The 24600-nt window shown below is 40.0% G+C and overlaps 1 protein-coding gene across 1 annotated transcript in view; it reads right to left on the bottom strand.

Moving 5' to 3' along the window:
* SPHKAP (SPHK1 interactor, AKAP domain containing) overlaps nucleotides 1-24600 on the bottom strand; it is a 78760-nt gene that overhangs the window by 18945 nt on the left and 35215 nt on the right. Inside the window, exons 4-5 of the mRNA XM_077826891.1 lie at nucleotides 7045-7104; nucleotides 3382-3516 (exon numbers count right to left, since the gene is read on the bottom strand). Of these exons, the coding sequence (XP_077683017.1) occupies nucleotides 3382-3516; nucleotides 7045-7104 (195 nt within the window). The remainder of the gene's footprint in view (nucleotides 1-3381; nucleotides 3517-7044; nucleotides 7105-24600) is intronic.

The raw sequence follows: 24600 nt of genomic DNA, 5'->3' as shown, positions 1-24600 counted from the left end.
GGGATGGGAGAAAGAAAGTACAGTGGGAAACTAAGGCCCAGAGAGATTAAGGCCCAGATCCTCATAGATATTTAGATGCCTAATGGGAGCTAAGTACCAAAATAACGTTGAGGCCTGGGTCTAACTAACTTGCTCCAGCTCATATACAGAGTTTGTGGCAGAGCTAAAATGTGAAGCCAGCTCTCAAGTCCCCATCCACATGCCTTAACGACAAGACCCTCCGTCCTCTCTTTTGACTTCAGTTGGAGTGAATTATTCATGTGAGTGAAGGAGTCAGCCTGTGTAGCTCTGATTGCAGGAGTGGGACCTTAGACTGAAAGCTCTTCAGAGCTGTATCTGTGTCTTTCTATGGGTTTGTACAGAACATTACAGCCCTGTCCTGACTCGCCTTTGGGTGCCACTGTAAGATAAGTATCTAAGTGTAAAAGTCTTGGGATTAGTGTTATACTGTAACAGCACATTTAACTGGTCTGTTTTCCCCTTCGAGCTACACAATATGTTTGAGTGGAAAAACTGCATGAATAAATTTGTTAGCACCTGAGAGGGCACAAGATTGACAGGCTTTGAGATTACTTGTCGCTAAGAAGCTACCATTGAATTCCGATTTAGTACAAAGAGTACTATGAAAAAATGCAAAATAATAAAGTAATGTGAAACAGTGAATGAGAGTCAATTTGTATTACTTCAAAATATAAAAATATGAAGAAAAGACGTATGTATTACTTCATTAGGACGCTGTCAGCTTTGATTGAAAATATAAGTTTTAGATTGAAAATGTAATATGTTTTCCTGAAATTTACACAGCAAAAAAATCAATAAAACCAGGTGTATGTTTAGATATAAACATTCCTCTGCAAATGTCCCAGTACACAATTTGCAGTGTTACATTAGTGTTTAAGGTTTCAGAGTGGTAGCCATGTTAGTCTGTATCAGCAAAAAGGACGAGGAGTCCTTGTGGCACCTTAGAGACTAACACATTTATTTGGGCATAAGCTTTCATGGGCTAAAACACTTCAGCCTCCCTGGACACTCAATTACAGACCTAAAAGTCACAATTCTTCAACAAAAAAACTTCAAAAATAGACTCCAACGAGAAACTGCAGAACTGGAATTAATTTGCAAACTGGACACCATTAAATTAGGCTTGAATAAAGACTGGGAATGGATGGGTCATTACACAAAGTAAAACTATTTCCCCATGCTAATTTTTCTCCAACTGTTACTCACACCTTCTTGTCATCTGTTTGAAATGGGCCATCCTGATTATCACTACAAAAGTTTTTTTTCCTCCTGCTGAGAATAGCCCACCTTGATTGATTAGACTCATTAGAATTGGTATGGCAACCCCCAGTTTTTCATGTTCTCTGTGTGTGTGTATATGTATATATATATATCTTCCTACCCTATTTTCCACTGCATGCATCCAATGAAGTGGGTTTTAGCCCACAAAAGCTTATGCCCAAATAAATTTGTTAGTCTCTAAAGTGCCACAAGTACTCCTCGTTCTTTTTATTAGTGTTTAAGGGTCAGGAAATGAAACAGAGTAGAACCAAAGTGAAAATGAGATAGGTGTGTGTGTGTGAATTTAATGCATGTGAAAAGAATGACATCCCTGAAATTCTTTTTCTAGATAGACAAATATGACAAGGACCGAATTAGCACAATGCTTCCTGATGCCAATGCTATTTCACCTCATCCCGACATGGAGAGAGCACCTCTCAGGTGAGAAGTTTAGGTCAGCTTCCATTTCTGTTTCAGCCCTGACCTCCCAGCAAGGGAGCTGTGTTTTTTTGTGATATGAACGTTTGTTTACTGGGATCCTGAAGAATGGATTGAGATCACCAAACTCACAGGCCATCAAACAGACATCAGATCTCCTGCGCCTTCTGGAGCAACTATGAAGTGGTGTGGCTGTTCATTGCTCCTTACTGGTGCAATGGAGCTCTTTGGTACTTAAAATGCACCATGCCATTATTTATGTTTTTTAAATGCAGCCATTAGGTATAAATAGCAAGTAAACTCAATAAACAACCAATTTTGTCTTTAAAAAGTAGCACATTAGTAGGACATAAAATGCAATGATCTTCGTAACAGAGATTACAGGGCACTCTCACAAAGATTTATGTGCACAAATTAATTTCACAGGGGTGCACAGGCCCTGCTGCTCATTGCTAGTGAAGATAACCTGTTCTGATTTTAATCTTACTTAGACAGGTTTTACACCTGCTGTGTAGCTCCACGGATTTAAGGAAGTTGCTCCTGATTTACACATGGATAAATGAGATCAGAATCAGGCCCAATAAACGGAGCTATTTTCATCCTTTCCCCTTGGCACAGGTATGAATGTAAAGGCACAAAGTCTTATGAGAATAACATAGAGCCACAAAAAATTTGTCACTCTAACAAGCAGCTACACTTTTAAAATCTATGTTTAAAAATTGTTTTAATTTACCATTTAACATTTGCTTCCTATCTATATGTGGTGCTGGAAGTTGAGAATTCTTGGCATGCAACTCATTGCTGCCATTGGAGCATTCCAGAGCTATCGGAGTGAAGGGGTTGGATGCTAATCTTTACTTTTGTATCTTAGTTGGAGAAAGTAATCAATTAGTTTTACTGTTGCAGAATAAAGCAGGGACAAGCGTTGACGCGGTTAATAGCTCTCAGGCTCTTCCATTCTGCAATTAAATGTACCCACAGGCAAATGAATTCCCGAGACAATTTAGCCCAAGGGATATTAAAGCACCATCATGAATTCCTTTCAAAGGTGCCTAATGAGGCCAGTATGGCCGGGGATGGAGACAGGGAGGATTGCTAGAGCAGGCTGGCCAGTGGGAAGAAGGAGCAAGACCTTACTTAAAAGGGAATCTGCAGCAGCTCTGCTCTAACGCCCCACCCTCCCCCTCACCCCCATGAATCCAAAGCATTAAATCCTCTCCCCTGGCTGTCCATGCTGCCCTTCTGCCCCGACTGTCTCTGGAAGCAGGATCCTGAATGAGCTATGCCACCATTGGCTGCTTTCTCAGGATGCTGTACAGAAGTAGCTATTAGGGGTCCTGAATGAGAGTTTGAGTGAATATGCTTACGGCAGTATTAACTCTCACCTAGATAGCCATAGGATCTGGAGGGGAACAGGCTGATCCCTGGCTCCACCCCTTCCTATCTCAGCTCAGCCCCCAATTCCCCCCTGATTTGGACTTTTAACTATGTAGCTGCATAAATGGTGTTTAAACAGCTAAGCTTGTTCTTTTTATGTGTACATACCTGTGTAGTTCTCAAGCCAGCACTTGGCTCTGTGCTTGCAGATTCTTTTCTTTCGGATTGCATACACTATCCTTGATGGCTGCGATGTGTTCCTAAAGATAAATGAATAGTGCCTACCTGAGAAACTTCAAAATCAGCCTGAAGGTTTCCTGAAGTTAATCCACTTAGCAGGACTATTTCGTTTTCTTTTGGTGGTTGTACATTCATAGAGCTGATAAGTTTTGGGAGATTTGGAGAGACACTCATCAATCTCTGCAATAAGAAAATTATGGCTGAGATAACACCACTCTACTTCACCCCGGTCAGAGTTACCCTGTTGCATCCGTAAATATTTAAAGGACACTTGGTAGGCATTCCTTTTAAATGCATTTTAAAAATGAACTCAATTCTCAGAACATACCGGAACTAGAATTGGCAGCACTGAAAATGCAGGTCCTCTATTTATGTACCAAACAATTACAGCAATGGCAGTGCAAATGTCCCCACACTGCCCTAGAAATATGACAGCATTAGGGATCAGAGGTCAGTTCAGTCCCCATGCCCACAAAAAGTCTTGGTCTTTGTACTATGAATAGCTCCTGAGTGAACGGGACTACTGTGTACACAGTGTTAACATGTAAAATACAAAAGGATTAAATAATTATTGGTATGGGCTAAATCTTGTAGTTCCTACTCAGGCTTATGATTAACAAGAAATCAAAAGGAGTTTTACTGGAAAAAGATCTGCTGGATTTTGCCCTATGAAATTAATTCCGTTTTAAATCTATATTTACAATGATGTATTCAATACACCATTTGAATTAAACATCCATTTCTTAGATTTAATATACTCTGTAGATACTTTGGTTTCATAACCTATCATTTGTGATGTGAAAACAGAGTAACTTTCTATATGGCATGTGTTTTACATATATGCACAGTACATTTGAACAAAGATAAACTACTAATGATGATGATATGTTGCTCTGTTGTTATAATATTTGTATAGCAGTGGCGCCTGGGAGCCCCTGCCATGGATCAGGACCCTGCTGTGCTAGGTGCTGTACAAATGCAGAACAAAATAAGACTCCCTGCCCCAAAAAGCTTACCTAAAGCTCTTAACGTGCTGTATGAACAATAAGTAATTAAACATCACAGTGTCTCTGAGACACGTAACCATTATTATCTCCACTTTATACATGACCAAGTACAGCACATCAGTGGCATAGCCATGAAAAGAATCCAGAACCTTGACACCCAGTCCTGTGCTTTAACTACAATACAGTTCAAAGATACTTCATTTCCCCCCTCTTTATCTTCAAAATGATAAGGTTACAGTACTGACATTTCTCCTTACACTGATTTAAATTAGACTTAATACCAATGGCTGGCTTGGCAAACCTAATTCATTTACGGGGAACAATCTACTTCTCAGTACATTGATCTGCAGATATGACCAAGTATTAATATTTGATATAAAACTTAAATTCGGTGCTTCAATTCATTTTGATATTTTTAGTCTAGTACCCAAAAAGTACTTGTCTTTTTTTCATGATAATTTTTCTGTTATCGTAGTGTTTTCTCTGTATTTTCTCTTGCTTAAATTACCATATTTATCAGATTACTTAGGCTGGAAAACCATGACATTTTAAATATCTTTTTTTTTTCCCCTGCTTGGAATCAAAGGGAAAGGTCTGGGAAGAATGTTCTTAAATTTGTAACCAAGAAACCCTTGTAACATATTCTATAGCACAGTATAGACTCTATTTTATAGGTGACAAAAGGATGATTTGAAATGCTAACAGACAGCACCAATATGTAACACATGGCACTGTACAACTTATATAAACATTTTTGTGCCTCACAGTTATGCCAAGATCTTTTATATACTTCTATTAAATATTTTCACTGCACTAGCATGTTGTTTAAATCCATAGTGTCAAAAGTAGATTTTACAGTCATTGTAAATTATACAAAGAAAGGCATACAGACCGATCTTCCTTTTAGAGGCTGTTAGATAATATATAAACTTTTATCTTGGTGGCACATATTTTAAAATGTTCATTAACCACAGAGGAAAACCCACTAGTTTTCACTTATACCTAAGAAACATTCAGACTACGTACTGGTAACTCTATTTCTAGAAGGCTAAATCCTGTGGTCTGTCGAAAGGCGACATATGTAAGGCCACATATATAGGGCTTCTGAGGTAACAGACCTGGCATTTTTCAGTGCATGGGGTATCCCAGATGTGGAGGGGCCATGCAAGGAGAGAGGGAATGTTGCAAAGTAAGGTTCCACTCTCTCTGTACCACTGTACTGGAGGGGCCTGTGGATAGCTTAGGGACGTGGCCAGTGAAGGCACCACTACGTAGATCTATGGGTCAAACCCCATGTTGCTGTGAGGAGTCTCCAATGGTGATTTGTGCTTGTGGGAGAGGATTCTAACTCTAGCCCTTTGCAAATATGTGCTGCGTAAAGCTCATTTACTTGGGTTTTGTGCAGGTGTCAGGATCTGGCCTTTATCAAGGCTCTCTTGCTCATTAATCAATCCCCATGACCTGACATAGCATCAGTTCTTTAAAAAACAATACTGAGGTTGTAAATAAATAAATAAAATAATTTAGTACTTCTGTGGATTCAGTGAAGTTAAACTTTCAATCTGGCATCCACACTTAACCAACTGATTCAACAGAAAAATCCATTTGCCTATGGAAGCTGTATATATTTTTGATGTTTAAGTTTCCACAGCTTGAGGCTATCGACAGCTGCTTGTAGAAAGACTTCCTTCTCGCGAATCACTGGCAGACGGCAATTAGGAAAATAATGTGGCAGTTCTCAAATGAACTGAGAATGGCCCCAGCAAACAAATTTCAGTATTTCACTGAGGAACACTTTGAGTATGGCCAATAAACCCCCCTCCTTCAATGTGTTCACTTGTCATGTATTTCTGATGCCAGCATGGGATGATGGAGGCAGTAAGGGAAGGTTTAAGCTTCCATTCTGTGGCCCTATATAAAAGCTCATTTTTGTGCCACACTTTCAAAATGTCCCTTCTTCCCATAACCACTGACTTGAGCATTTCAGGAGGATTTTCACACATTTTCAGTTGTATGTCCAGCTGTGCAGCTGGTTTTATGAATTGCTAAAGAGCGTCCTGGTTTTCTGCTCAGTAAATAAGCAGAAATCCAATGAGTCAAATCCTTTGGCCCTTAAACATTTTTTTTAACCAGTCTCTAAAGTCTCCAAAGTCTGGAGTTTGCCTGAATAAGACTGAGCAGCTGAGTAAAACGTAAATAACTGAGTAAAAGGGCCTCAAGATTTGCTTGATGATAGGAGGAAAAGACGTCATGAGACTATTTTATGAACTGCAGTGTCAAGATAAACTATTACAACTACAACACATGTACAAACACTTCTTTTATAAAACCAAGACTTAGCAGAAACTCCACTTACAAAACAGGCATTGTGAATTTAGACCACAAAATTCTAGTAGCTGGCATCCGAGTTGGGCATAAAGCCACACGTGTAGAACTGTATCCAAATCTGAATTTCAAACACTGTTGTTTGAGGGGTTTCAAATCCAGAGTTTTGATTCAGCCCACATTAAAATGAGTGTCCACTTGTAAAATTTAGGTCCACGTTTAGGTTTCAAGTCCTGGCAAAGTTTGAGAGGGGACAAGAGAGAATAGGGCCGAGGAATATGGTTTGGGCCTCTCTCTCTCGTTCTCATCACACCATCCTGTGAATAACATGAACATATGTATTGTGCACATTATTAGGCCTTTCCTAATTTGATACCTGTTTTAAGTGCTCATCACTGCAGTCATCTTTGTTTGCATCTACATTCACAAAGCAAACCTGTAATAAAAAAAGAGAGAAAAAAGGTAGTCTAAGGTTTCTTAAGAAATTTAGCAAACAATTTAAAGGTAATTAATATAAATACATTTCCTACACTTGTAGCTGGATATGGCACCTTTTCATCACACAAGAAGAACTGTCATAAGGTCAAATGGGAGTAATGTACTGACATTAAAATGAGAGAAGAAAAGGCAAGAGAATTAAGAGCAATCATTGTATCTTTCCAACACAAATTCTCTTTGTCAAATTGCCAAATGTAGCCATTACACTAGAATGTAATGGATATGGGAAAACAGAGAGGAAATCTGGCAACGGCTAGCGTAATGATGCTCCTCCACATTGCCTGCCGCATGACTCCCACGGCCACAACACAGGACACCTTGCACTACATAGCAACTACTATTAGGTAAGATATAATTCTTCCTATTACAGCATGTAGCTTTAGTTCATTTACTAGAAAGCTGGAAGGTTGGAAAAGGGAAACTAATGGAAATTAAACATTTGTAATCAACCAGCTGGGAACAGGTTAAGTTTGTGGTGTATGGGTTTAAGATCACATGGCTCAAAAGGATTCTAGCATGTCCAGACGAACCTAATAACTTTATGGAAACTGAATATTTTTATCTTGGGAAGAGGGTTCATAAACCAATGGTACTCAAGGGCTCTCTGTTAGCCTTAACCAGGCACTGCAGCTGCCAGAATTAGTAAAACATCTGGTAATTTTAGACGTGGTTCTGTGGAAAGTGCCAGTTTCACGGTGAAAAGAGGGGTATTTTTTTCCATTGTCTGACCAGCTCTGATCATCATCTGTTTAAGCAACAACAGCGTACTTGACACTGTAGAATACTAGAGATTGGCCAAAACAGGAACCCCAAATCCAACCCTTTTTTAATTTGGGGAGAGAAGAGAGCCAATTCTGAATCCTCCGCTTTGGTGGTAAGCTGCATTCAAGGCAAAAGCCCCAAAACTGGACTTGCTCCTATTTTTGGATGTGGCAGAAATCTCAGAAGAACAGTCTGAGATTTAAATGCTGATACATCTTGACCTAAACTCCAGTCCAGATTCAGGGTAGAGTCCAAATCCTACACTAACCTTTAATCCCCAGGTTTAGCGCCAAACTTCATTTGCTCAGCCAATTGCTCTGTAGTAATCAGAGGAGGAACAAATTCCCTGTCTGATTCAACTGAAGACCTATGTGCCTCAACTTTTGTTGCAGTCAATGGGAGCAGCACCTCGCAGGAAGACTGCTCAAACCTCATACGGCACTGGCTTCTTAGACAAAAAAAATACAGTAACTGGCTGAACATTGACATCTTTTGAATGCTAACATGGCTGGATGAATTACAACGGACAAAACATTTTCTTTTTTCCAACAGAAGTCAAAGGACTTGATTATCCTAGTTCATGAAGGACTCTTTGGGAAATGCTTTCTCAGCACCTGCTCACATTATCATTAGGCTTAGACAATATTACTTCACTTCCATAAGCTGTAAAACTCACTTAGAAAGGTATAAAGTTTTAAAAAAATGAAAATGGTACATTTCACCAATATACTGAAGTTAGACATTCTGCTGCATATTATATGTCAGTTCCACCCTAACGTAGCACTCATTTCAGCTTATATATGTACATACCATATGTACAGAATATGACCATCTGTAGTAACAGCAAGCATAGCAGATGGAAAGACTCAGCCCTCCCAGTGTGAACCAAAAAAAGTGCAAAGAAGAATACTTTTTGCTCTTTAAAAGAGTTTATTTTATTTTAATAATGCAACTTCTTTACACCAATACAAAAACATATTTTCCACCATTACACTTCAAAGAAATGTATTTCTGTGCTTGAGGATGTCAGCCAGAAGAATGTGTCACTGTCACCAGGGTTTTATGCATGGCTAATTTTTAAGATGTACTTATTAGGAAATGGACATGTCAAATCCATAAAGTAATAAAAATACCCTTTAGCAATACATACTATAGTTACATAATTTCCTGAGACTGTTATAGTTAATTGTACAGAGGAACAAAATCTCCCTTTCTTTTAGTTGATTCTTAGGAGTTGTATATTACGGAGGCAGATGGTGTATACAACAAACTATTAGAAAATATTGGTGCCAGATTTTGTTTAGCACATACAACTTTGAATTTTGCAAGTGTCCACAATGATAATATGTTCCTAACCATATAAATGTGTGTGTGTATGGGTATGTTTATATATATATATATATATATACATACATATACATAGGTGAATGGCCATAATGAATTCAGCATAGATGTCAGGAGACATTTTGAAAACCTGGTGAAAATGTATACCTCCATTTTTTTATCTTCTCAAGCATGCTTCAGCTCCTGTTCTGAGAGATAAGATGTGATTTGGGCTTTTAAGTGCCTGCACTTTAAGTGCTTTTGAAAATTTTACTCTGGGACTTAAGGAAAAGGTGCTTTATTTCTTAACGCCATTTTGGCTCTATCCCAAAACTGGATTCAATGGGAGTTTTTATGTGCCAAAAAAACCCAAAAAAAATCTGGCTCTGCTCTCTCTCTATGTATGTATGCACACACATACATACAGTGTTACTCAAAGACATTATTTTCCAATAATCCTTGTTTTTGTAATTTACTGCATGCCTGAATACTGATGTGGTGCTGCACATGATTGACCTGAAATATCTATTGTCTCTTGTAACAGTGACATCAGCTGCCAACTTAAAATATGCCTCTACAAAGCACGCGGTGAAATTGTCAGTTCCATTTCATGTGGAGCGGATGGTATATATTTAGCTCTTTTATGCCTCAGTAGAAGAAGTAGAATCATGTGCAGGTATATGCATTATTTAAAGTCACAGCTTGTTTTCTTGTTATTTTTTTAATTTGATATCCAAATGCATTTATTATATATATGCCTAAAGCAGTACTTTATCCTATATATCTGAATACACTGACAGGTGCAAATTTCATAGAAACTGATTTATTACATTGCCTTATTACTGAAATCTCCTGGAATTCTGCACTTGCGTGGACTTTTCAGATGTGAAGCTATAGGCAACTACTGCAAAGATAAATGTTGTGCCCCAGTGGTTATTGAAATGTATTGCAGAATTTGCTTGATTTTTTGCTATTTTAACTGGCCCCAAAGTACTGCCAGATTCTAGGAGACCCATTAAGAGTATATCTGTCCAATTTAACGGACACGAAAGGAGAAAACTGAATCTAAAAATCACTCATGGTTTTCGGCTTGCCTGATATTAATGAAATATATTAGGTGCATTGACTTATATTGGTTGATAAGCATATGAGTGTTATCACTGAGAGACCTCTGTCATAATATAGTAAACGGACACTGAGATATAATTGATAATTTGAAAAAAAATGTTTTAACTGTACAGATTAGGAAAAGAGATTGAAGTTAGGTTGGTGTTAGTTAACCCCAATTTAACCATGAACTTTTCTCTAATGTAGATGCAGGTTAATACCTTTAACTATAATTTAGCAAGACCTTATAGTCTAACTCCAACTTCAGCTCAATGTGGGAGCACCCCAATACTTCTAGATACCAAACTGCTCCTGTGTGCACCTCCCTTACACACCATCCTTATTTCTGCCTCGTTGCCAGTTATTCCCACAGGCCCTACCTCATGGTACCCTTTTATGATGTTTGTTGGGGCAGGTTCTTCAGACTGATCCCTGTGTGCATCATCAAACAGAACTGGCCCACTAGCATGCTAAACTTGATATTGAAGGATTTTTAGTCTCCATGGCTCGCAGAAGAAATGAGGTAGACTTCATATCCTCTCTAATGCTTATTACTGGAACTGCTTGGGGGAAGGGGGAAAGAAAGGAAAACACTGTAAAGGAAATTTTCAAGGAAAACAGTGTCAAGGAGCCAGAAACTCCTGAATCTAATCCTGGCTCTCACACTGTAGCCCTTGGGCAAATGCCTTTATCTCGCATGCTCTCCCCCCTCCCCCCGCCTGCCATCTGTAAAACAGGAATAACGATACTTAGTAAACTTACATGTTATGACAATAATTTGTTTATGCTTATAAGTCCTTTGAAGAGATAATGCATTATATACATATTTCTACTTATTTTATTTATTAACAGATGGAATGCTAAATTCAGGGAATTGCTGTAAGCATAACACTTTTTATTTTCACACCTTGGAACAGTCAAACAATTTCAGAGTGCTTTATGGTGCTGACACTAGCAAACAGCTTAGTAAATAAGGATCGTATTAGTACCTACATTTGCTTCATTGTTCTATTACAGGGTATGTAAACCAAAATTGACATAGACAGTACTTAATGCCCCCTAAAGAGAAAAGCTTAATGATTGATATTAACAAAGATATTGTACCAGACACTCTTCATCCTTCTACCTTGTACACTAATTCTTTTCTCCCCTTGTTCAAATTATGTAACCTTTTCCTAATTATATACAATAGGGTGACCTAGTAGCAACCCCTATATTTAGCTTTCCTAGCACTTTACATTATAAGGTATTCTTGTGACCTTTTCTTTGAGAAGCTCTAATACCGCCATTGTTTTCAGCAGACCTTTGGTATTTGGCAAGGGAAGTCCCTTGGGCTAGGGAATTGCCTTTTCTTTGTCCCATGAAATTCTGTTCAGCTTTTGCTGAGAAAAAAATTGTTAAAACTCACCATTTACCTTCTGTTGCTTGTGTTCCTAAGGCCAATTCTGGCAGCCTGCCAAAATAATAACTAAACACAATCATTCTAAGCTTAGGCTGACCAACATTGCAGCTGCTCTGGCTGTTGCTGACACCTTTCTGGGAAAACCTGGGAACTGCCCTAGCAGTTATGGGGGAAAGGGGAAGAGAGAGAGGTTGGGTTCCCCACCCCCATTAAATGGCCTTTTCAGGGTGACACATGGGGCTGGAGCTCTCCCAACCTATAGTGGAAGAGCAAGAGTTGCACTGAGACAAGCTGAACTCCTCACCCCACCCACCAACCATCTTCAGCACACTGCACCCACCAGCCCAACTATTCTCTGGGATTACAGCCTTCTCTTGCGGCTAGCTAAAGTACTTGTAAAGTACCTGTAGCTTAAGTGGTAGCAGGCCGTGCTGCCATCCTGAAAATTCAGGATTCAAAACCTGCTGAAGATTCATAATGGAAATTGTTACAGTTGCACACAAAGAGTATGTTTTGTCTTTTCCTTCTAAAACACTAGAAAAATACATGAATAAAATCTTTAATACAAGAATGTTATTTTGGTTGTAAAGGCAAGCACCTGAAAATTAGGAAATGCTTGATATACAGTTGCTTGTGCTACCTTAATTCAGCCCTCTTGTGGATATGCATTAAAATATAGTTGTTAATTATATTAATGTTTTTTCCCCCTACAGGATCCCTGACTGTAAGACTTAATAACCTATGATCATATTTTTAAAGCTTGTTAATGCACAAGGGGAGGTGGGACAGAGTTCCAGTTGCATGGAAAACCGTAACTTTGCTGTTCCACTGCTTTAGGAGCTTAACTATGCAGTCTTGATGTTCTCTTATGGTAATGTAGTTTTTTTTTTGTATATTTTGTATATTTTTTGTATATACAAGCCAGAGAGGTGACATATATGAATGCTACTGTGAGGTTCTTTTCAGTTATTTGTCACCTTTGGCAAAAAGATGTAGAGCTTCCTATGAAATAAAAACAATAATTAAAAAAAACCCCAGGTTGAATGTACCTTGGACTTTAACTATGTATTACCTTTCCAGCAAAGCTAAAGTCTCTCTCCAGGAGCTGTGTATTTACATTTTCACTGCCTCTAAGGACACTGTGCACAATGTGTAACTTACTGCAACGGAGCCAATATAGAACTTTTAAAACATATGAAATCTGAAATTCACCTATGTAGAGGGTCAGCATGAAACCTGTTAAGTTCTAATTAAGCCCTTAGTTAGGCTTAATTGATGCATTCGACCTGTGTGCCCTCTCTGTGCAGGTGATTTTCACCCATAGTACCAACCCACAAAGGGGGGCTTTTATAAATATGCTTGACTGCTAAAATGTAAATACAGTCTCTAACAGAGTAAGCTGGGCCTTTAAGGGGTTCAAGTCCCAGCTCTGGCCTATGCCTGGTTCCCTCCCACTCTCTTCCAATCACATAACTGAGAGAGCAGGTAACTAAGAGCCAGGCCTTCTGGGACATATAAAGGCCAGCCTTTCATCAGCCTACGTCAAAATGTGGGGGATAGTAATTGCTTGCTGCCCCCCAAACTGATGTAAGGCTTTCCACCCAGGGCGGTTAGAGAAGCACTCAGCCCCAGACCCAGGAGGAGCTGTGGAAAAGACCTGGGAGCAGACAGAACACAGACCCTGGGAGAAAGAGCTAGTTAAGCTACCCAAGCTGGGTAGGCCCATGTTTGTTTGCCTTAGGGGGGCTGATGGACTACTGAGCCTAGGGAAAGGCTGAAGGTTGTTTTGTGTTGGAATTCTGCTTACCCTGAAAGGCGAGGTCTCTTAATGTGTTTGGTCAAATAGTTAAACCCAAAACCAGTCTACCAGCCTGGAAATGCCCTTGAGAAGGGGAAAAATTAAGCCTGTGACTGCATCTCCATGGTGTGGAGTGGCCAGCTACTACTATGCTGTCCCTTTTACTGGAGATCTCTTGTGCTGCTGGTAAGCAATTATTGTGTTAAAAGTCTTCCAACTAATGCTTTACTCTTCTAGAAGTCCAGCATATGGAGTGGGAAAGAAGTCTACATGGGTGACAGGATTAGAGAGGTATGGGTTGGCCATTGCAGCTGTGCCCTAGCCAGGATGATGCAATTATGACACCTTTTAATGTTCAATGAGTACATTGTTTGTACCTTTTCTTGCTCATTGTGCACTATGAAGCATGGACCTTGTGGTATGCATTAATATTATTTGTGGCACCTTAGAGACTAACAAATTTATTTGAGCATAAGCTTTTGTGAGCTTCATGCATCCGATGAAGTGAGCTGTAGCTCACGAAAGCTTATGCTCAAATAAATTTGTTAGTCTCTAAGGTGCCACAAGTACTCCTTTTCTTTTTGCGAATACAGACTAACATGGCTGCTACTCTGTAACCTGTCATTAATAATATTGTAATTGTTCAGGGAAGCACTTCATGCTAAGATTATTAGTATACTGAAGATTACCCATGTGTATTCTCCCCATATTCTTTCATATTGTACTGTAAGGAGAATTGCTGATTCTAGAAAGCCTATTATGATTTCTGGTGTGTTAAGTATTCTAGTGCTAACCACTAACGGTTTTGTCTACTTGTAAAAGCAAAACTGTAAAGTTACGGTTGTAGGCAATATATAATTCCATGATCACTTTAATTACTTGCAAAGTCACTTGTAAAGATTTTTAATGGAGTCAAAAATGTTTTAAAACAATCTCATATAGTGTCTCTCCTCATTCATTTTTGCCCTCAGAAATAATATTCTCATGTGATAGCAATTTTCAGAATATTGAGCCACGTTCTGATCTAGTTTTGTTAGTGCAAATATGTAATAATAATGGAGTTACTCCCAATTTTTAGTGGTGCAAGTGAGATCAGAATCTCCATCTGTCTTTAGGAAAGATGGTTTAAATCACCATAATTTCAGCATAGCACAATAACCAAATATAACTACTCAAAGCCTTCACTCAGTAGGATGATATAAATATACAGCTGCATGTCAGTCTCCCTTGGGAGCTGAAGTTAGAGAAAGCCTAAAGGAAAAAAAATCACTTTATATATCTTTGAGACAGAGCAAAATGTAACCCATAGGAAATATTAAAGGAAAAGCAATATGGCAAACTTTCCCCAGAAATTTTGTTTTAAGCTTTGTGTCTTTGAAAATGGTCAACTACATCTACATATTTCTGACTTCTATTAGACTAGAATAAAATGCCTTTTTCAGCTGATTCAAACAATGCAGACATCTGATTTTTCTGTCTCTATGGCAGGATCATTTGTTTTTGACGGTCATCAAAATGCTGATTCACAAAGCTTCTAAATAGAAACTTGCATTGTTTCTACTTGAAAGATTTCTGCCAATTTAAAGTAACATTTAGATGCCAAACACTCAGGGACCTAATAGGCAGTATATGCCTTCCTGCATGGACCCCTAGGCAGTGCTGCTAACTCTTGTGATTTTTGGAGTGATTCTTGAATTTGGTATATCTTCTTAAAACTCCAGCTTCTGGAGACGTGATTACATGAGAATTTCAGCTTTCATGACAAAACAAAATTTTAGCCTTCATGATTGTGGAGAAGAGCTTTAAAATGTAACATGAGTGCACTCTTAAGGCTTAAAAGGAGAAAAAAAAAGACACATACAAAGAACCCCAAACCTAAAAGGTATGATGTTTTTTTAAGTTAATCTCCTGATTTTTTTTTTTTAAACATTTGGGGCTGGCAATACTGACTACACCAAGGATGGGCAAATTATGGCCCGGATCCGGCCCCTCAGGGCTTTGGATCTGGCCAGCGGGATTGCCCCCCGTGGTGCCGCCGGCGCTCTCAGAAGCAGCTGGCACCCCGTCCCTGGGGCGGGGGGCAGAGGACTCCATGCATTGCCCTTGCCTCCAGGCACCGCCCCCTGCAGCTTCCATTGGCTGGGAACGGGGAACCGCAGCCAATGGGAGCTTCGGGGGAGGCACCTGGAGGTGTGGCAAGGGCAGCGCGAGGAGCCCTGTGCCCACCCCTCCCCCAGGGGCCGCGCAGGGACGTGGTGCCGGCCGCTTCCCGGAGCGGCGCGGCATGGGGCCAGGCAGGCATGCAGGGAGCCTGACCTGGCCCCGGTGCATGCCGCTGCCACCCCGGAGCCGCTTTAGGTAAGTGGCGCTGGGCCGGAGCCCGAACCCCTCCTGCACCCTGCCCCCCAACTCCCTGCTCTAAGCCCCCTGTGGCACCCTGCACCCCTCCTGTACCCCTGAGCCCCCTGCTGCACCCTGCACTCCTCCTGCACCCCAACCCCCTTCCCTGAGCCCCCTCATACACCACGTACCCCTCCTCTGCCCCAATCCCTTGCCCTGAGCCCGTTCCTGCACACCGCCCCCACTCCCACACTCCCTCCTTTACCCCAACCCCCTACCCTGCCCCTGCATTCAATTTTCCCACCCAGATGTGGCCCTCGGCCCAAAAAGTTTTCCCACCCCTGGACTATGCCTTTTCTGAATGGGCATAAGGGCCTACCCATATGGATCTTACTGGGGGATTTGTGGTCTTGCTCAGTTCACCACAACCTCCAACAAAAGCAAAGCTTTCAAAATTAATGCCTTATGTCAACATTACCACATAAATAAATCTAGGAATATGATTGAAACAGTTGCTCAGTATTGCCAAACTCAAGAGAGAAAAAATAATGATACTACCCTCCCCAAATATTTAAAAAAAACACTAAAAAACATGATTTGAATTTTTTGACTTTACAACTCCTCTCTACTGTTGTAGGGGTGTGTGTGTATGTGTGTGGTGTGATAATTTCAGGTTAAAAAGTTGACCTTTAATGCACATAAAAATGCATGAATCTTCCTGTCTGCCCCCAGCCCCTTATCCCTGAAAAGGCGGAACTGTCATTTATTACCTATTACTGTCTTGATCCAACAGCAACGTGTCTCAGCCTCCCACTGCCCCAGGATCCTCTTTGTACTCTAGGGCCATACATGAAGTCAGGGCTGATCTGTGTCCTCATCCCCAAGGCTCTTGTGAAGAGCTCTGCCCATGTACTGAAAACCAAGGGACTGGAGGAGCTTCTTCCATTATCATTAGAACTCCTCCTACAGGTGCCAAAATACCATGACTCATGATCAATTACTGAGAGTTGGTAACATTGCCTTTCGCTGGCTGCTCAGAGAGGACTCCCTGTACCTACCACTACCCCCAGGCTCGGGGAGATGCCATTCTATCTCCTCCATCTCCCACCCCTCAGCCTCCCTCCTGCCCTCTGCATCCCATTCCCTTGCAAATACTAAATCTGCCTTCTGCTCTCCCTCATTCTTCCCATTTGCCTTTCACAGCATCTCTGTTACTCCTCTCAGTCCCTGGGTCCTGACTAGCCCTCCTCCCCATTATAGAGTGGCAGCCATTTTGCCTGTGGGCATGGCTTCAATCTCAGTGAAAACAGTGGGATGTAGCAGCCAGCTTTATCAAGGGCAGCCTCACTTCCACATGCAGATAGATAGTAAGGGAATGGTGGCCTTGCTGGCTTCAACCCCACTGACAGTAATAGGAGATGGTGACAATTTTGAATAAGGGAAACCTGGTGATTTATCAGTCTTTCATCACATTTTCATGAGACAAGTAAAAAATACTCCAAAAGTCATAATAAAATAATCAGAATTGGCAGTACTGGTTACTCCTTATTTCTGTGCCCAACAGACCAATCAGGGCTCCACTGTGGGTCATGGGGCTCTGTGTCTCAGTCCATTCCTGTTCTAGAAGTTGCAGGATTGGAGCCCTAGCAACCTGAGGCTTGACTCAAAGCCCATTGATTTAAATTGGAGTTATTTCGAAGGGAGACTTTCTAATTCAATGAGCTTTGGATGGCTCAGACCCATGCCAATTGCAAGAAACAACTTTTTTTATGCACATCTGGCTAGCATTATAGAAGTAAAACACTATCTAGGTCAGGCATTGAAAGTCAAACACTGTTTTTTATTAAAATAATGCAGTCAGGATGAAGACAAGAAAATTATTACAGAAAACAACTGAAACCAAATGTACTATTCATTTGAGTAGCACCAACTGACCTATCTCCCTATGTCCACTCTTTCATGGAATACTTCTGATAAACTTTTAGTATTTAATTTTGTTTCTCCTTTTATTATTTCTGACTTATTACTGAAACTTGGTTATCATGTTAATATAATTCTTTATAAAAGCTTATGTCTATATTACCCACTTCTGCTCAAATGACTCAATTGTGGGCCCTTCTACCTACTGACTTTCTTCTGTAACCATTTAAATGTCAAGTGCAGTCTCTGGAGACTAAATAATTTATCTATGATGTTTAACAAAACCAATAAATCTCATTCCTGGGCCACTCTCAATATGATGTTGGCTGAACTAAACCAATGCTGGCGCAAAAGAAGATGCGACCACTTAACTTTAACATTAATTTTATCTCAAACATCTTCCTCTTCCTAGTTATACAGAAGCTTACACTAAAAAAAGGGCCAGACTGTTGCCATGGAAAACCCATGTGCTGGAAACCTTTTTGTCTTCCTCTGATTGTTTCATAGTGTGTTGGGGTCACAGAGGAGCTGGCTTCTCAACAGAAAGAGCAGGAATGAGTTTAGATCTGAGATCCGTTGAGGGTCCTCTTGGCTCCCCTGATCTCTATGGCATTATGGTTCCTCCCTCATCCTACAACATAAACATCAAGACTCTTGGCAGATCTGATCTACAATAAGTTAACCATCCAGGGGACTTCATGCAAATGTGTCCAAAGTTTAAAATGCTTCCATATGGCTGAAAAAACAGAGGGAAGATTTTGTGGAAATTTTTGAAATTTCCCTCTTTGGGTTCAAATATTATGAAAATGTCATAGATTCTCACCTGTCATAGATTATGAAGTGCTGCTCTAAACTATTATAAATAAATTAAATTATAATTTGCTACAAATAAAAAAACATTAGCAACAGTCATGGAGAGGCAAAGGAAGATAATTAAAAAAATAAGTATTTAAATCCGTCCCCCTTATCTGTGCATATTAAATAGTTTTACAGTGCACTAACATTTTTAGAACTCAAAAGAATGATGGAATAAATGTTAAGCCTAATTTTATGCTAATGATTTCACTAAACAAAGATGTCAAGGGAAAACATTCCATCACACTGGCAGGCAGGGATGTTGAATAACCTCAAGCTCCAACTCTTTTGGTTCTCCAGTGTGCATAAGTAAGTGGTAACAAAGCATAAGCACATACTTCAGCTGGAGGGAAACACGAGGTGCTGCATTATACTTGTGCCTTTGCATCTGAAGTTAAAGTGTGACTATCCCAGAAAGGTTACAAGAGTGCCATTGTCCCAGCGCACTTCTGCTATATAGTAGTACCTCCCAACCAGTGGTCATGCAATTACAAGTACACTTTAGACTTCCAGAACTGATACTCCAAGCTGCTTCTCCTTCCTAACATAACACTGACATGCATCTCCTATTCAATTTTGTATCCTCTCACTCACAGTGGAGTTGGGATGGTTGGAAGCCCTGGCCACTGAGCTTAGAAGTAGGGCTGACAAGCGATTAAAAACATTAATCACACGATTAAACAATAGAATACCATTATTTAAATATTTTTGGATGTTTTCTACATTTTCAAATATATTGATTTCAATTACAACACAGAATACAAACTGTACAGTGCTCACTTTATATTTATTTTTGATTACAAATATTTGGACTGTAAAAAACAAAAGAAATAGTAATTTTCAATTCACCTAATACAAGTACAGTAGTGCAATCTCTTTATCATGAAAGTTGAACTTACAAATGTAGAATTATACACAAAAAAACCTTGAATTCAAAAATAAAACAATGTGAAACTTTAGAGCCTACAAGTCCACTCAGTCCTACTTCTTGTTCAGCCAATTGCTCAGACAAACAAGTTTGTTTACATTTACAGAAGATAAGGATGCTGCTTCTTGTTTACAAATCACCTGAAAGTGAGAACAGGCGTTCACATGGCACTGTTGTAGCCGGTGTCGCAAGATATTTATGTGCCAGATGTGCTAAAGATTCATATGTCCCTTCATGCTTCAACCACCGTTCCAGAGGACATGCGTCCATGCTGATGATGGGTTCTGCTTGATAATGATCCAAAGCAGTGAGGACCGACGCATGTTCATTTTCATCATCTGAGTCAGATGCCACCAGCAGACAGTTGATTTTCTTTTTTGTTGGTTCGGGTTCTGTAGTTTCCGCATCAGAGTGTCGCTCTTTTAAGACTTCTGAAAGCATGCTCCACACTTCATCCCTCTCAGATTTTGAAAGGCTCTTCAGATTCTTAAACCTTGGGTCAAGTGTTGTAGCTATCTTTAGAAAACTCACATTGGTACCTTCTTTGTGTTTTGTCAAATCTGCAGCATTGAACATGTGCTGAGTCATCATCTGAGACTACTATAACATGAAATATATGGCAGAATGCTGCTAAAATAGAGCAGGAGACATACAATTTTCCCCCAAGGAGTTCAGTCCCAAATTTAATTAATACATTATTTTTTTAACAAGCATAATCAGCATGGAAGCATGTCCTCTGGAATGATGGCCGAAGCATGAGGAGGCATATGAATCTTTAGCGCATTTGGCATGTAAATATCTTGTGACGCCGGCTACAACAGTGCCATGTGAACGCCTGTTCTCACTTTCAGGTGACTTGTAAACAAGAAGCAGGCATCCTTATCTTCTGTAAATGTAAACAAACTTGTTTGTCTGAGGAATTGGCTGAACAAGAAGTGGGACTGAGTGGACATATAGGCTCTAAAGTTTTATATTGTTTTGTTTTTGAGTGCAGTTATGTAACAAAAAAACTACATTTGTAACTTGCACTTTCATGATAAAGAGATTGCACTACTATACTTGTATGAGGTGAATTGAAAAATACTATTTCTTTTGTTTATCATTTTTACAGTGCAAATATTTGTAATAAAAAATAATATAAAGTGAGCCCTGTACTCTTTGTATTCTGTTTTGTAATTGAAATTGATATATTTGAAAATGTAGAAAAACATCCAAAAATATTTAATAAATTTCAATTGGTATTCTACTGTTTAACAGTGCGATTCATCGCCATTAATTTTTTTAATCATGATTAATTTTTTTGAGTTAATCGCGTGAGTTAACGGCACTTAATCAACAGCCCTACTTCGAAATCTTCATTGTGGGCTACAACATGTAGAAATGAGCGGGAAATGGTAGTTGCAGTAGACTACACTGGTAAAGTTCCCTAAAGGTTGAGAACCAATATTCCAGAGTATAATGTGGCAGTATGGGGACAACTGATGGCTTCCATGACAGGAATGGTTTATATTATACTTTCTTAATTTTTAGGGTGACACAGATTCGGAATAAGAGAATACAATGTGTAAGTGGCACCACAACATCTTTTCCTCCAGGAAAACCAAACTACAACATTCAGCTCTTCAACCCACCGATACAAGAATATAAACAAATAGATTTATCCGCTGCAGCTTTTCAGGGTCATATGCTGGGATTTCCAGTTAAGAGCGAAGAGCTGAAAAAATGAGGAAGGAGCATCAACACTATTATGGGGCTACTGTGAGGCAAATTATTCCGCTTCCTACTCCAGGGAAAAGGGGCTGCAGGACTGGGTCCTATGCATGCTTTGTTTAGGACAAGTCCTCTTTTTGAAGAAAATAAAAGAGATTGGCTAGAGTGTAAGCCTTGAATGGCAAGTTCATTTCTCTGAGAGAAAGGAGGCAGAAACCTAAAAAGGAAAAACCCTGGGAAACCTGGAGGTCTGAGGGCTTTGTCTGGGCTCATTGTAAGATAAATGTTCACTATTATATACAAACAAGAATAAGGGTGCAAAATCAAGCATCCAAAAGTTGGGAAAGCAGAATTAAGGTCCCTCGCCCCAGCCTGTCCCTGGCTCTTCTTCATCCCTGGGCGCTGGGGCCAGGCTGTTTCTTCCTGGGGTAGAAGGGGGGTATAGGAGAAAATGTCTCCCTATGCAATTGCCTGGAAAAGTCCTGCTCTGCTCTAGGCTTTGGAACCCTGCTGAGCACAGATGGATTCTTTGGATAATGTAGTAAAAAACTTCTGCTGAGCATGTGCAAGCAGTGACTATTTCCAGAGGCTTGGCCAGATTTCAGTGGATTTGTAAAGGAATGGTAAAAAGCACCTTTCTGATCCCATACATTTGCTTGAAAATGAAATCATGAATCACCAGCACTCCAATGCTCATAGAACTTGTTGTACAGCTGCATTAGAAAGATTCATCAATTCAGTCAATTTGACATCTTAAATATATGCACTCGAAACCCTAAATGCCACTGCATAATTAGGAAGGGAGGCATGGCTGCACCTTGAAATTATTTTTTTTTCTTTATCTGCTGTTCCCATTACTTAGATTTATTTTTGCACTGCTTTAGCAAAAGCCTGAAATTATTAGGCCAAGACCATGGTGTTTACATGAGGTAATATATAAATTGAATTCATATTTATCTGGAACGAAGCATATCTTCTTAGTAATCTCTTATTGAGGTTTTCAAAACAAAGCACTTTTCAAGCACCTCTCTTGGTAGAGGGTGACAGTTTCTTAATAAGATAAGCACGAGAAGTAGCTGAACTAGAAGATACTGTATACAAATAATACAGCCGTAAAGCAGACAACGTGTGGATAGCAGTAATAATGAATCTCATGTGTAAAATGACAAAAACAGTACTTTGCATATGCAAGATCTGTAGATATTTAAAAGCTGGCCAGACCAAACAGGGCAAGATTTTGTATCAAGATATGCATGCCCAGCTTCAAGCAGAGGCTATGTTGCTGACATCTGAAGCCAGGATCCATACTGTAAATGTTTTAGCGGTTGGGGCAGAGGACTGCCCTGCACTAGTATAGCAAGAGGGATTAGATTCTCCAGGAAGTACTTTATGATTCTAGCTCCTATGGTTTCAGGAAAGCAGTCTACATCTCTGTTTTCCTGGCATTTTTTCATTCACTTCCCCCATCTGAAGACTTTACATTTAATGATACCTAGCCCTTAAATATTTTTTCATCCACGTATTTCAAGATGCTTTACAAAGGATGGTACCAATCCCATTTTACAGAGGAGGGAAGTGAAGTACAGAAGTGAAATTACTTGCCTAATGTCCCAAAGGTTGTCAATATGAAAGCCAGGAAGAGAATTTGAGTCTACTAACTCCTAAGCCAGTGCCCTATCCACTGGACAGAGCCACTATATACTATTCTGTTGTAGACCTCTGTCAAACTAGATTGGGGTAATGAGCCAGCCAAAGCAATGCAAACTGTAATGGCTAGCTGGACAATATCTGGTAGATAGAGGACTGATTATAATTGACAGTATTGAAAGGGCGGTGGCAGGAATGGGCAGCCTACCCTAGTATTTAGTGAATGGATTGGGAGAACCAGGAGTTGTGGCTTCTGTTCCTAACTCTGCCAGTGACTTCCGTAGTGATCTCTGGACGTCACTTCCATGTCTGTAAAATGGGAATGATAATAGCCAGCTTTGTAGGGTATGCCGATTCCTGACTGAAGGGTGCTATATTTGTTCTGAGTACTATTGTTATATGCACCTCTAGTTTAAAGAGAGAGGAAAAGCCCAGTTTTCTACCGCCCCTGAAATACTGCATTGGTTTATTTGAGGCACAGTCATGGGGAGAAGTTCTGCTGCTGGCTTTTTCCGCAGAGAGGTGGCTAGGTTTCAATAGTAATATTTTCTTTCCTATTTTCCCACTTATACTGTATCTAAACCTCTTATCGGGCATGTGTGTGTGTATATATATATATATATATATTTGATTACAGACTGTTACTAGATAGACAGAAGCTTATTTTTGCAGCCAATAGATCACTGAAGTACAGAACCAGAACAGAGTAACAGAATTGATGTCTGTGTCATTACGTCTGGCTCCCCCCCTCCCACCCCCGCCACAGTTTGATAATAGTTAACACATTCCTTCCCCCCCCCCTTCAATTCTTCCTTTTCAAGGGATGATCTTTTTAACTTAATTTCTTATGAATGTCTTCATGCTGAGGAGGTGAGGCTTGTGACATTTCAGCAGGCTGGTAGAAAGAAAAAGTACATTTCCTGGTGGTGTTTCGAGACAGACCTTGACTGTACCCAACATAAATTGCCAACTCAAATATATTCAGTGTAAAAGGAAATCTTTTGGGGAGTTTTCACCTGATTTTCTTGACTAATAATGTTTGCTTTGCCCATGGGGAGGCATAGCTCAAGGGGGGGAGGGATAGCTCAGTGGTTTGAGCATTGGCCTGCTAAACCCAGGGTTGTGAGTTCAATCCTTGAGGGGGCCATTTAGGGATCTGGGGCAAAAATGGGGGATTGGTCCTGCTTTGAGCAGGGGGTTGGACTAGATGACCTCCTGAGGTCCCTTCCAACCCTGATATTCTATGATTCTATGATATGTCCATGTGGTTCCATCTCAGCAGTAGCACAGGACAGTATTCAAAGCATGAGGCTTGCATTCAGAAACTCTGGGTTCTGTTCCCTGCTCTACTACCGATTTGCTGAGCCATCTTGTGGCGTGTGTGTAAATCACATAATCTCGATGTGCCTCAGTGTTCCCATCTGTATCTAGAGATAATGCCTTCCTTACTTCACAGGGTATTATGAGGATTAGCACAGTAATCTTTGTAAAGCGCTTGGAGATTCTTGGAAGAAGGCAACTCAGAAATGGAAAAATTATTTGCATTTAGATGTATCATCTTTTGTCATAATCTTAATTTTGGCAGAATTTAGGCTGATTTTCCAGATATTGATTCTCATCACTCCCATTAATGTCATTAAGA

This window comes from Eretmochelys imbricata, chromosome 9 (assembly GCF_965152235.1).
Source record: "Eretmochelys imbricata isolate rEreImb1 chromosome 9, rEreImb1.hap1, whole genome shotgun sequence".
Taxonomy (NCBI): domain Eukaryota; kingdom Metazoa; phylum Chordata; order Testudines; family Cheloniidae; genus Eretmochelys; species Eretmochelys imbricata.
This window is presented reverse-complemented; position numbering and strand designations above follow the sequence as displayed.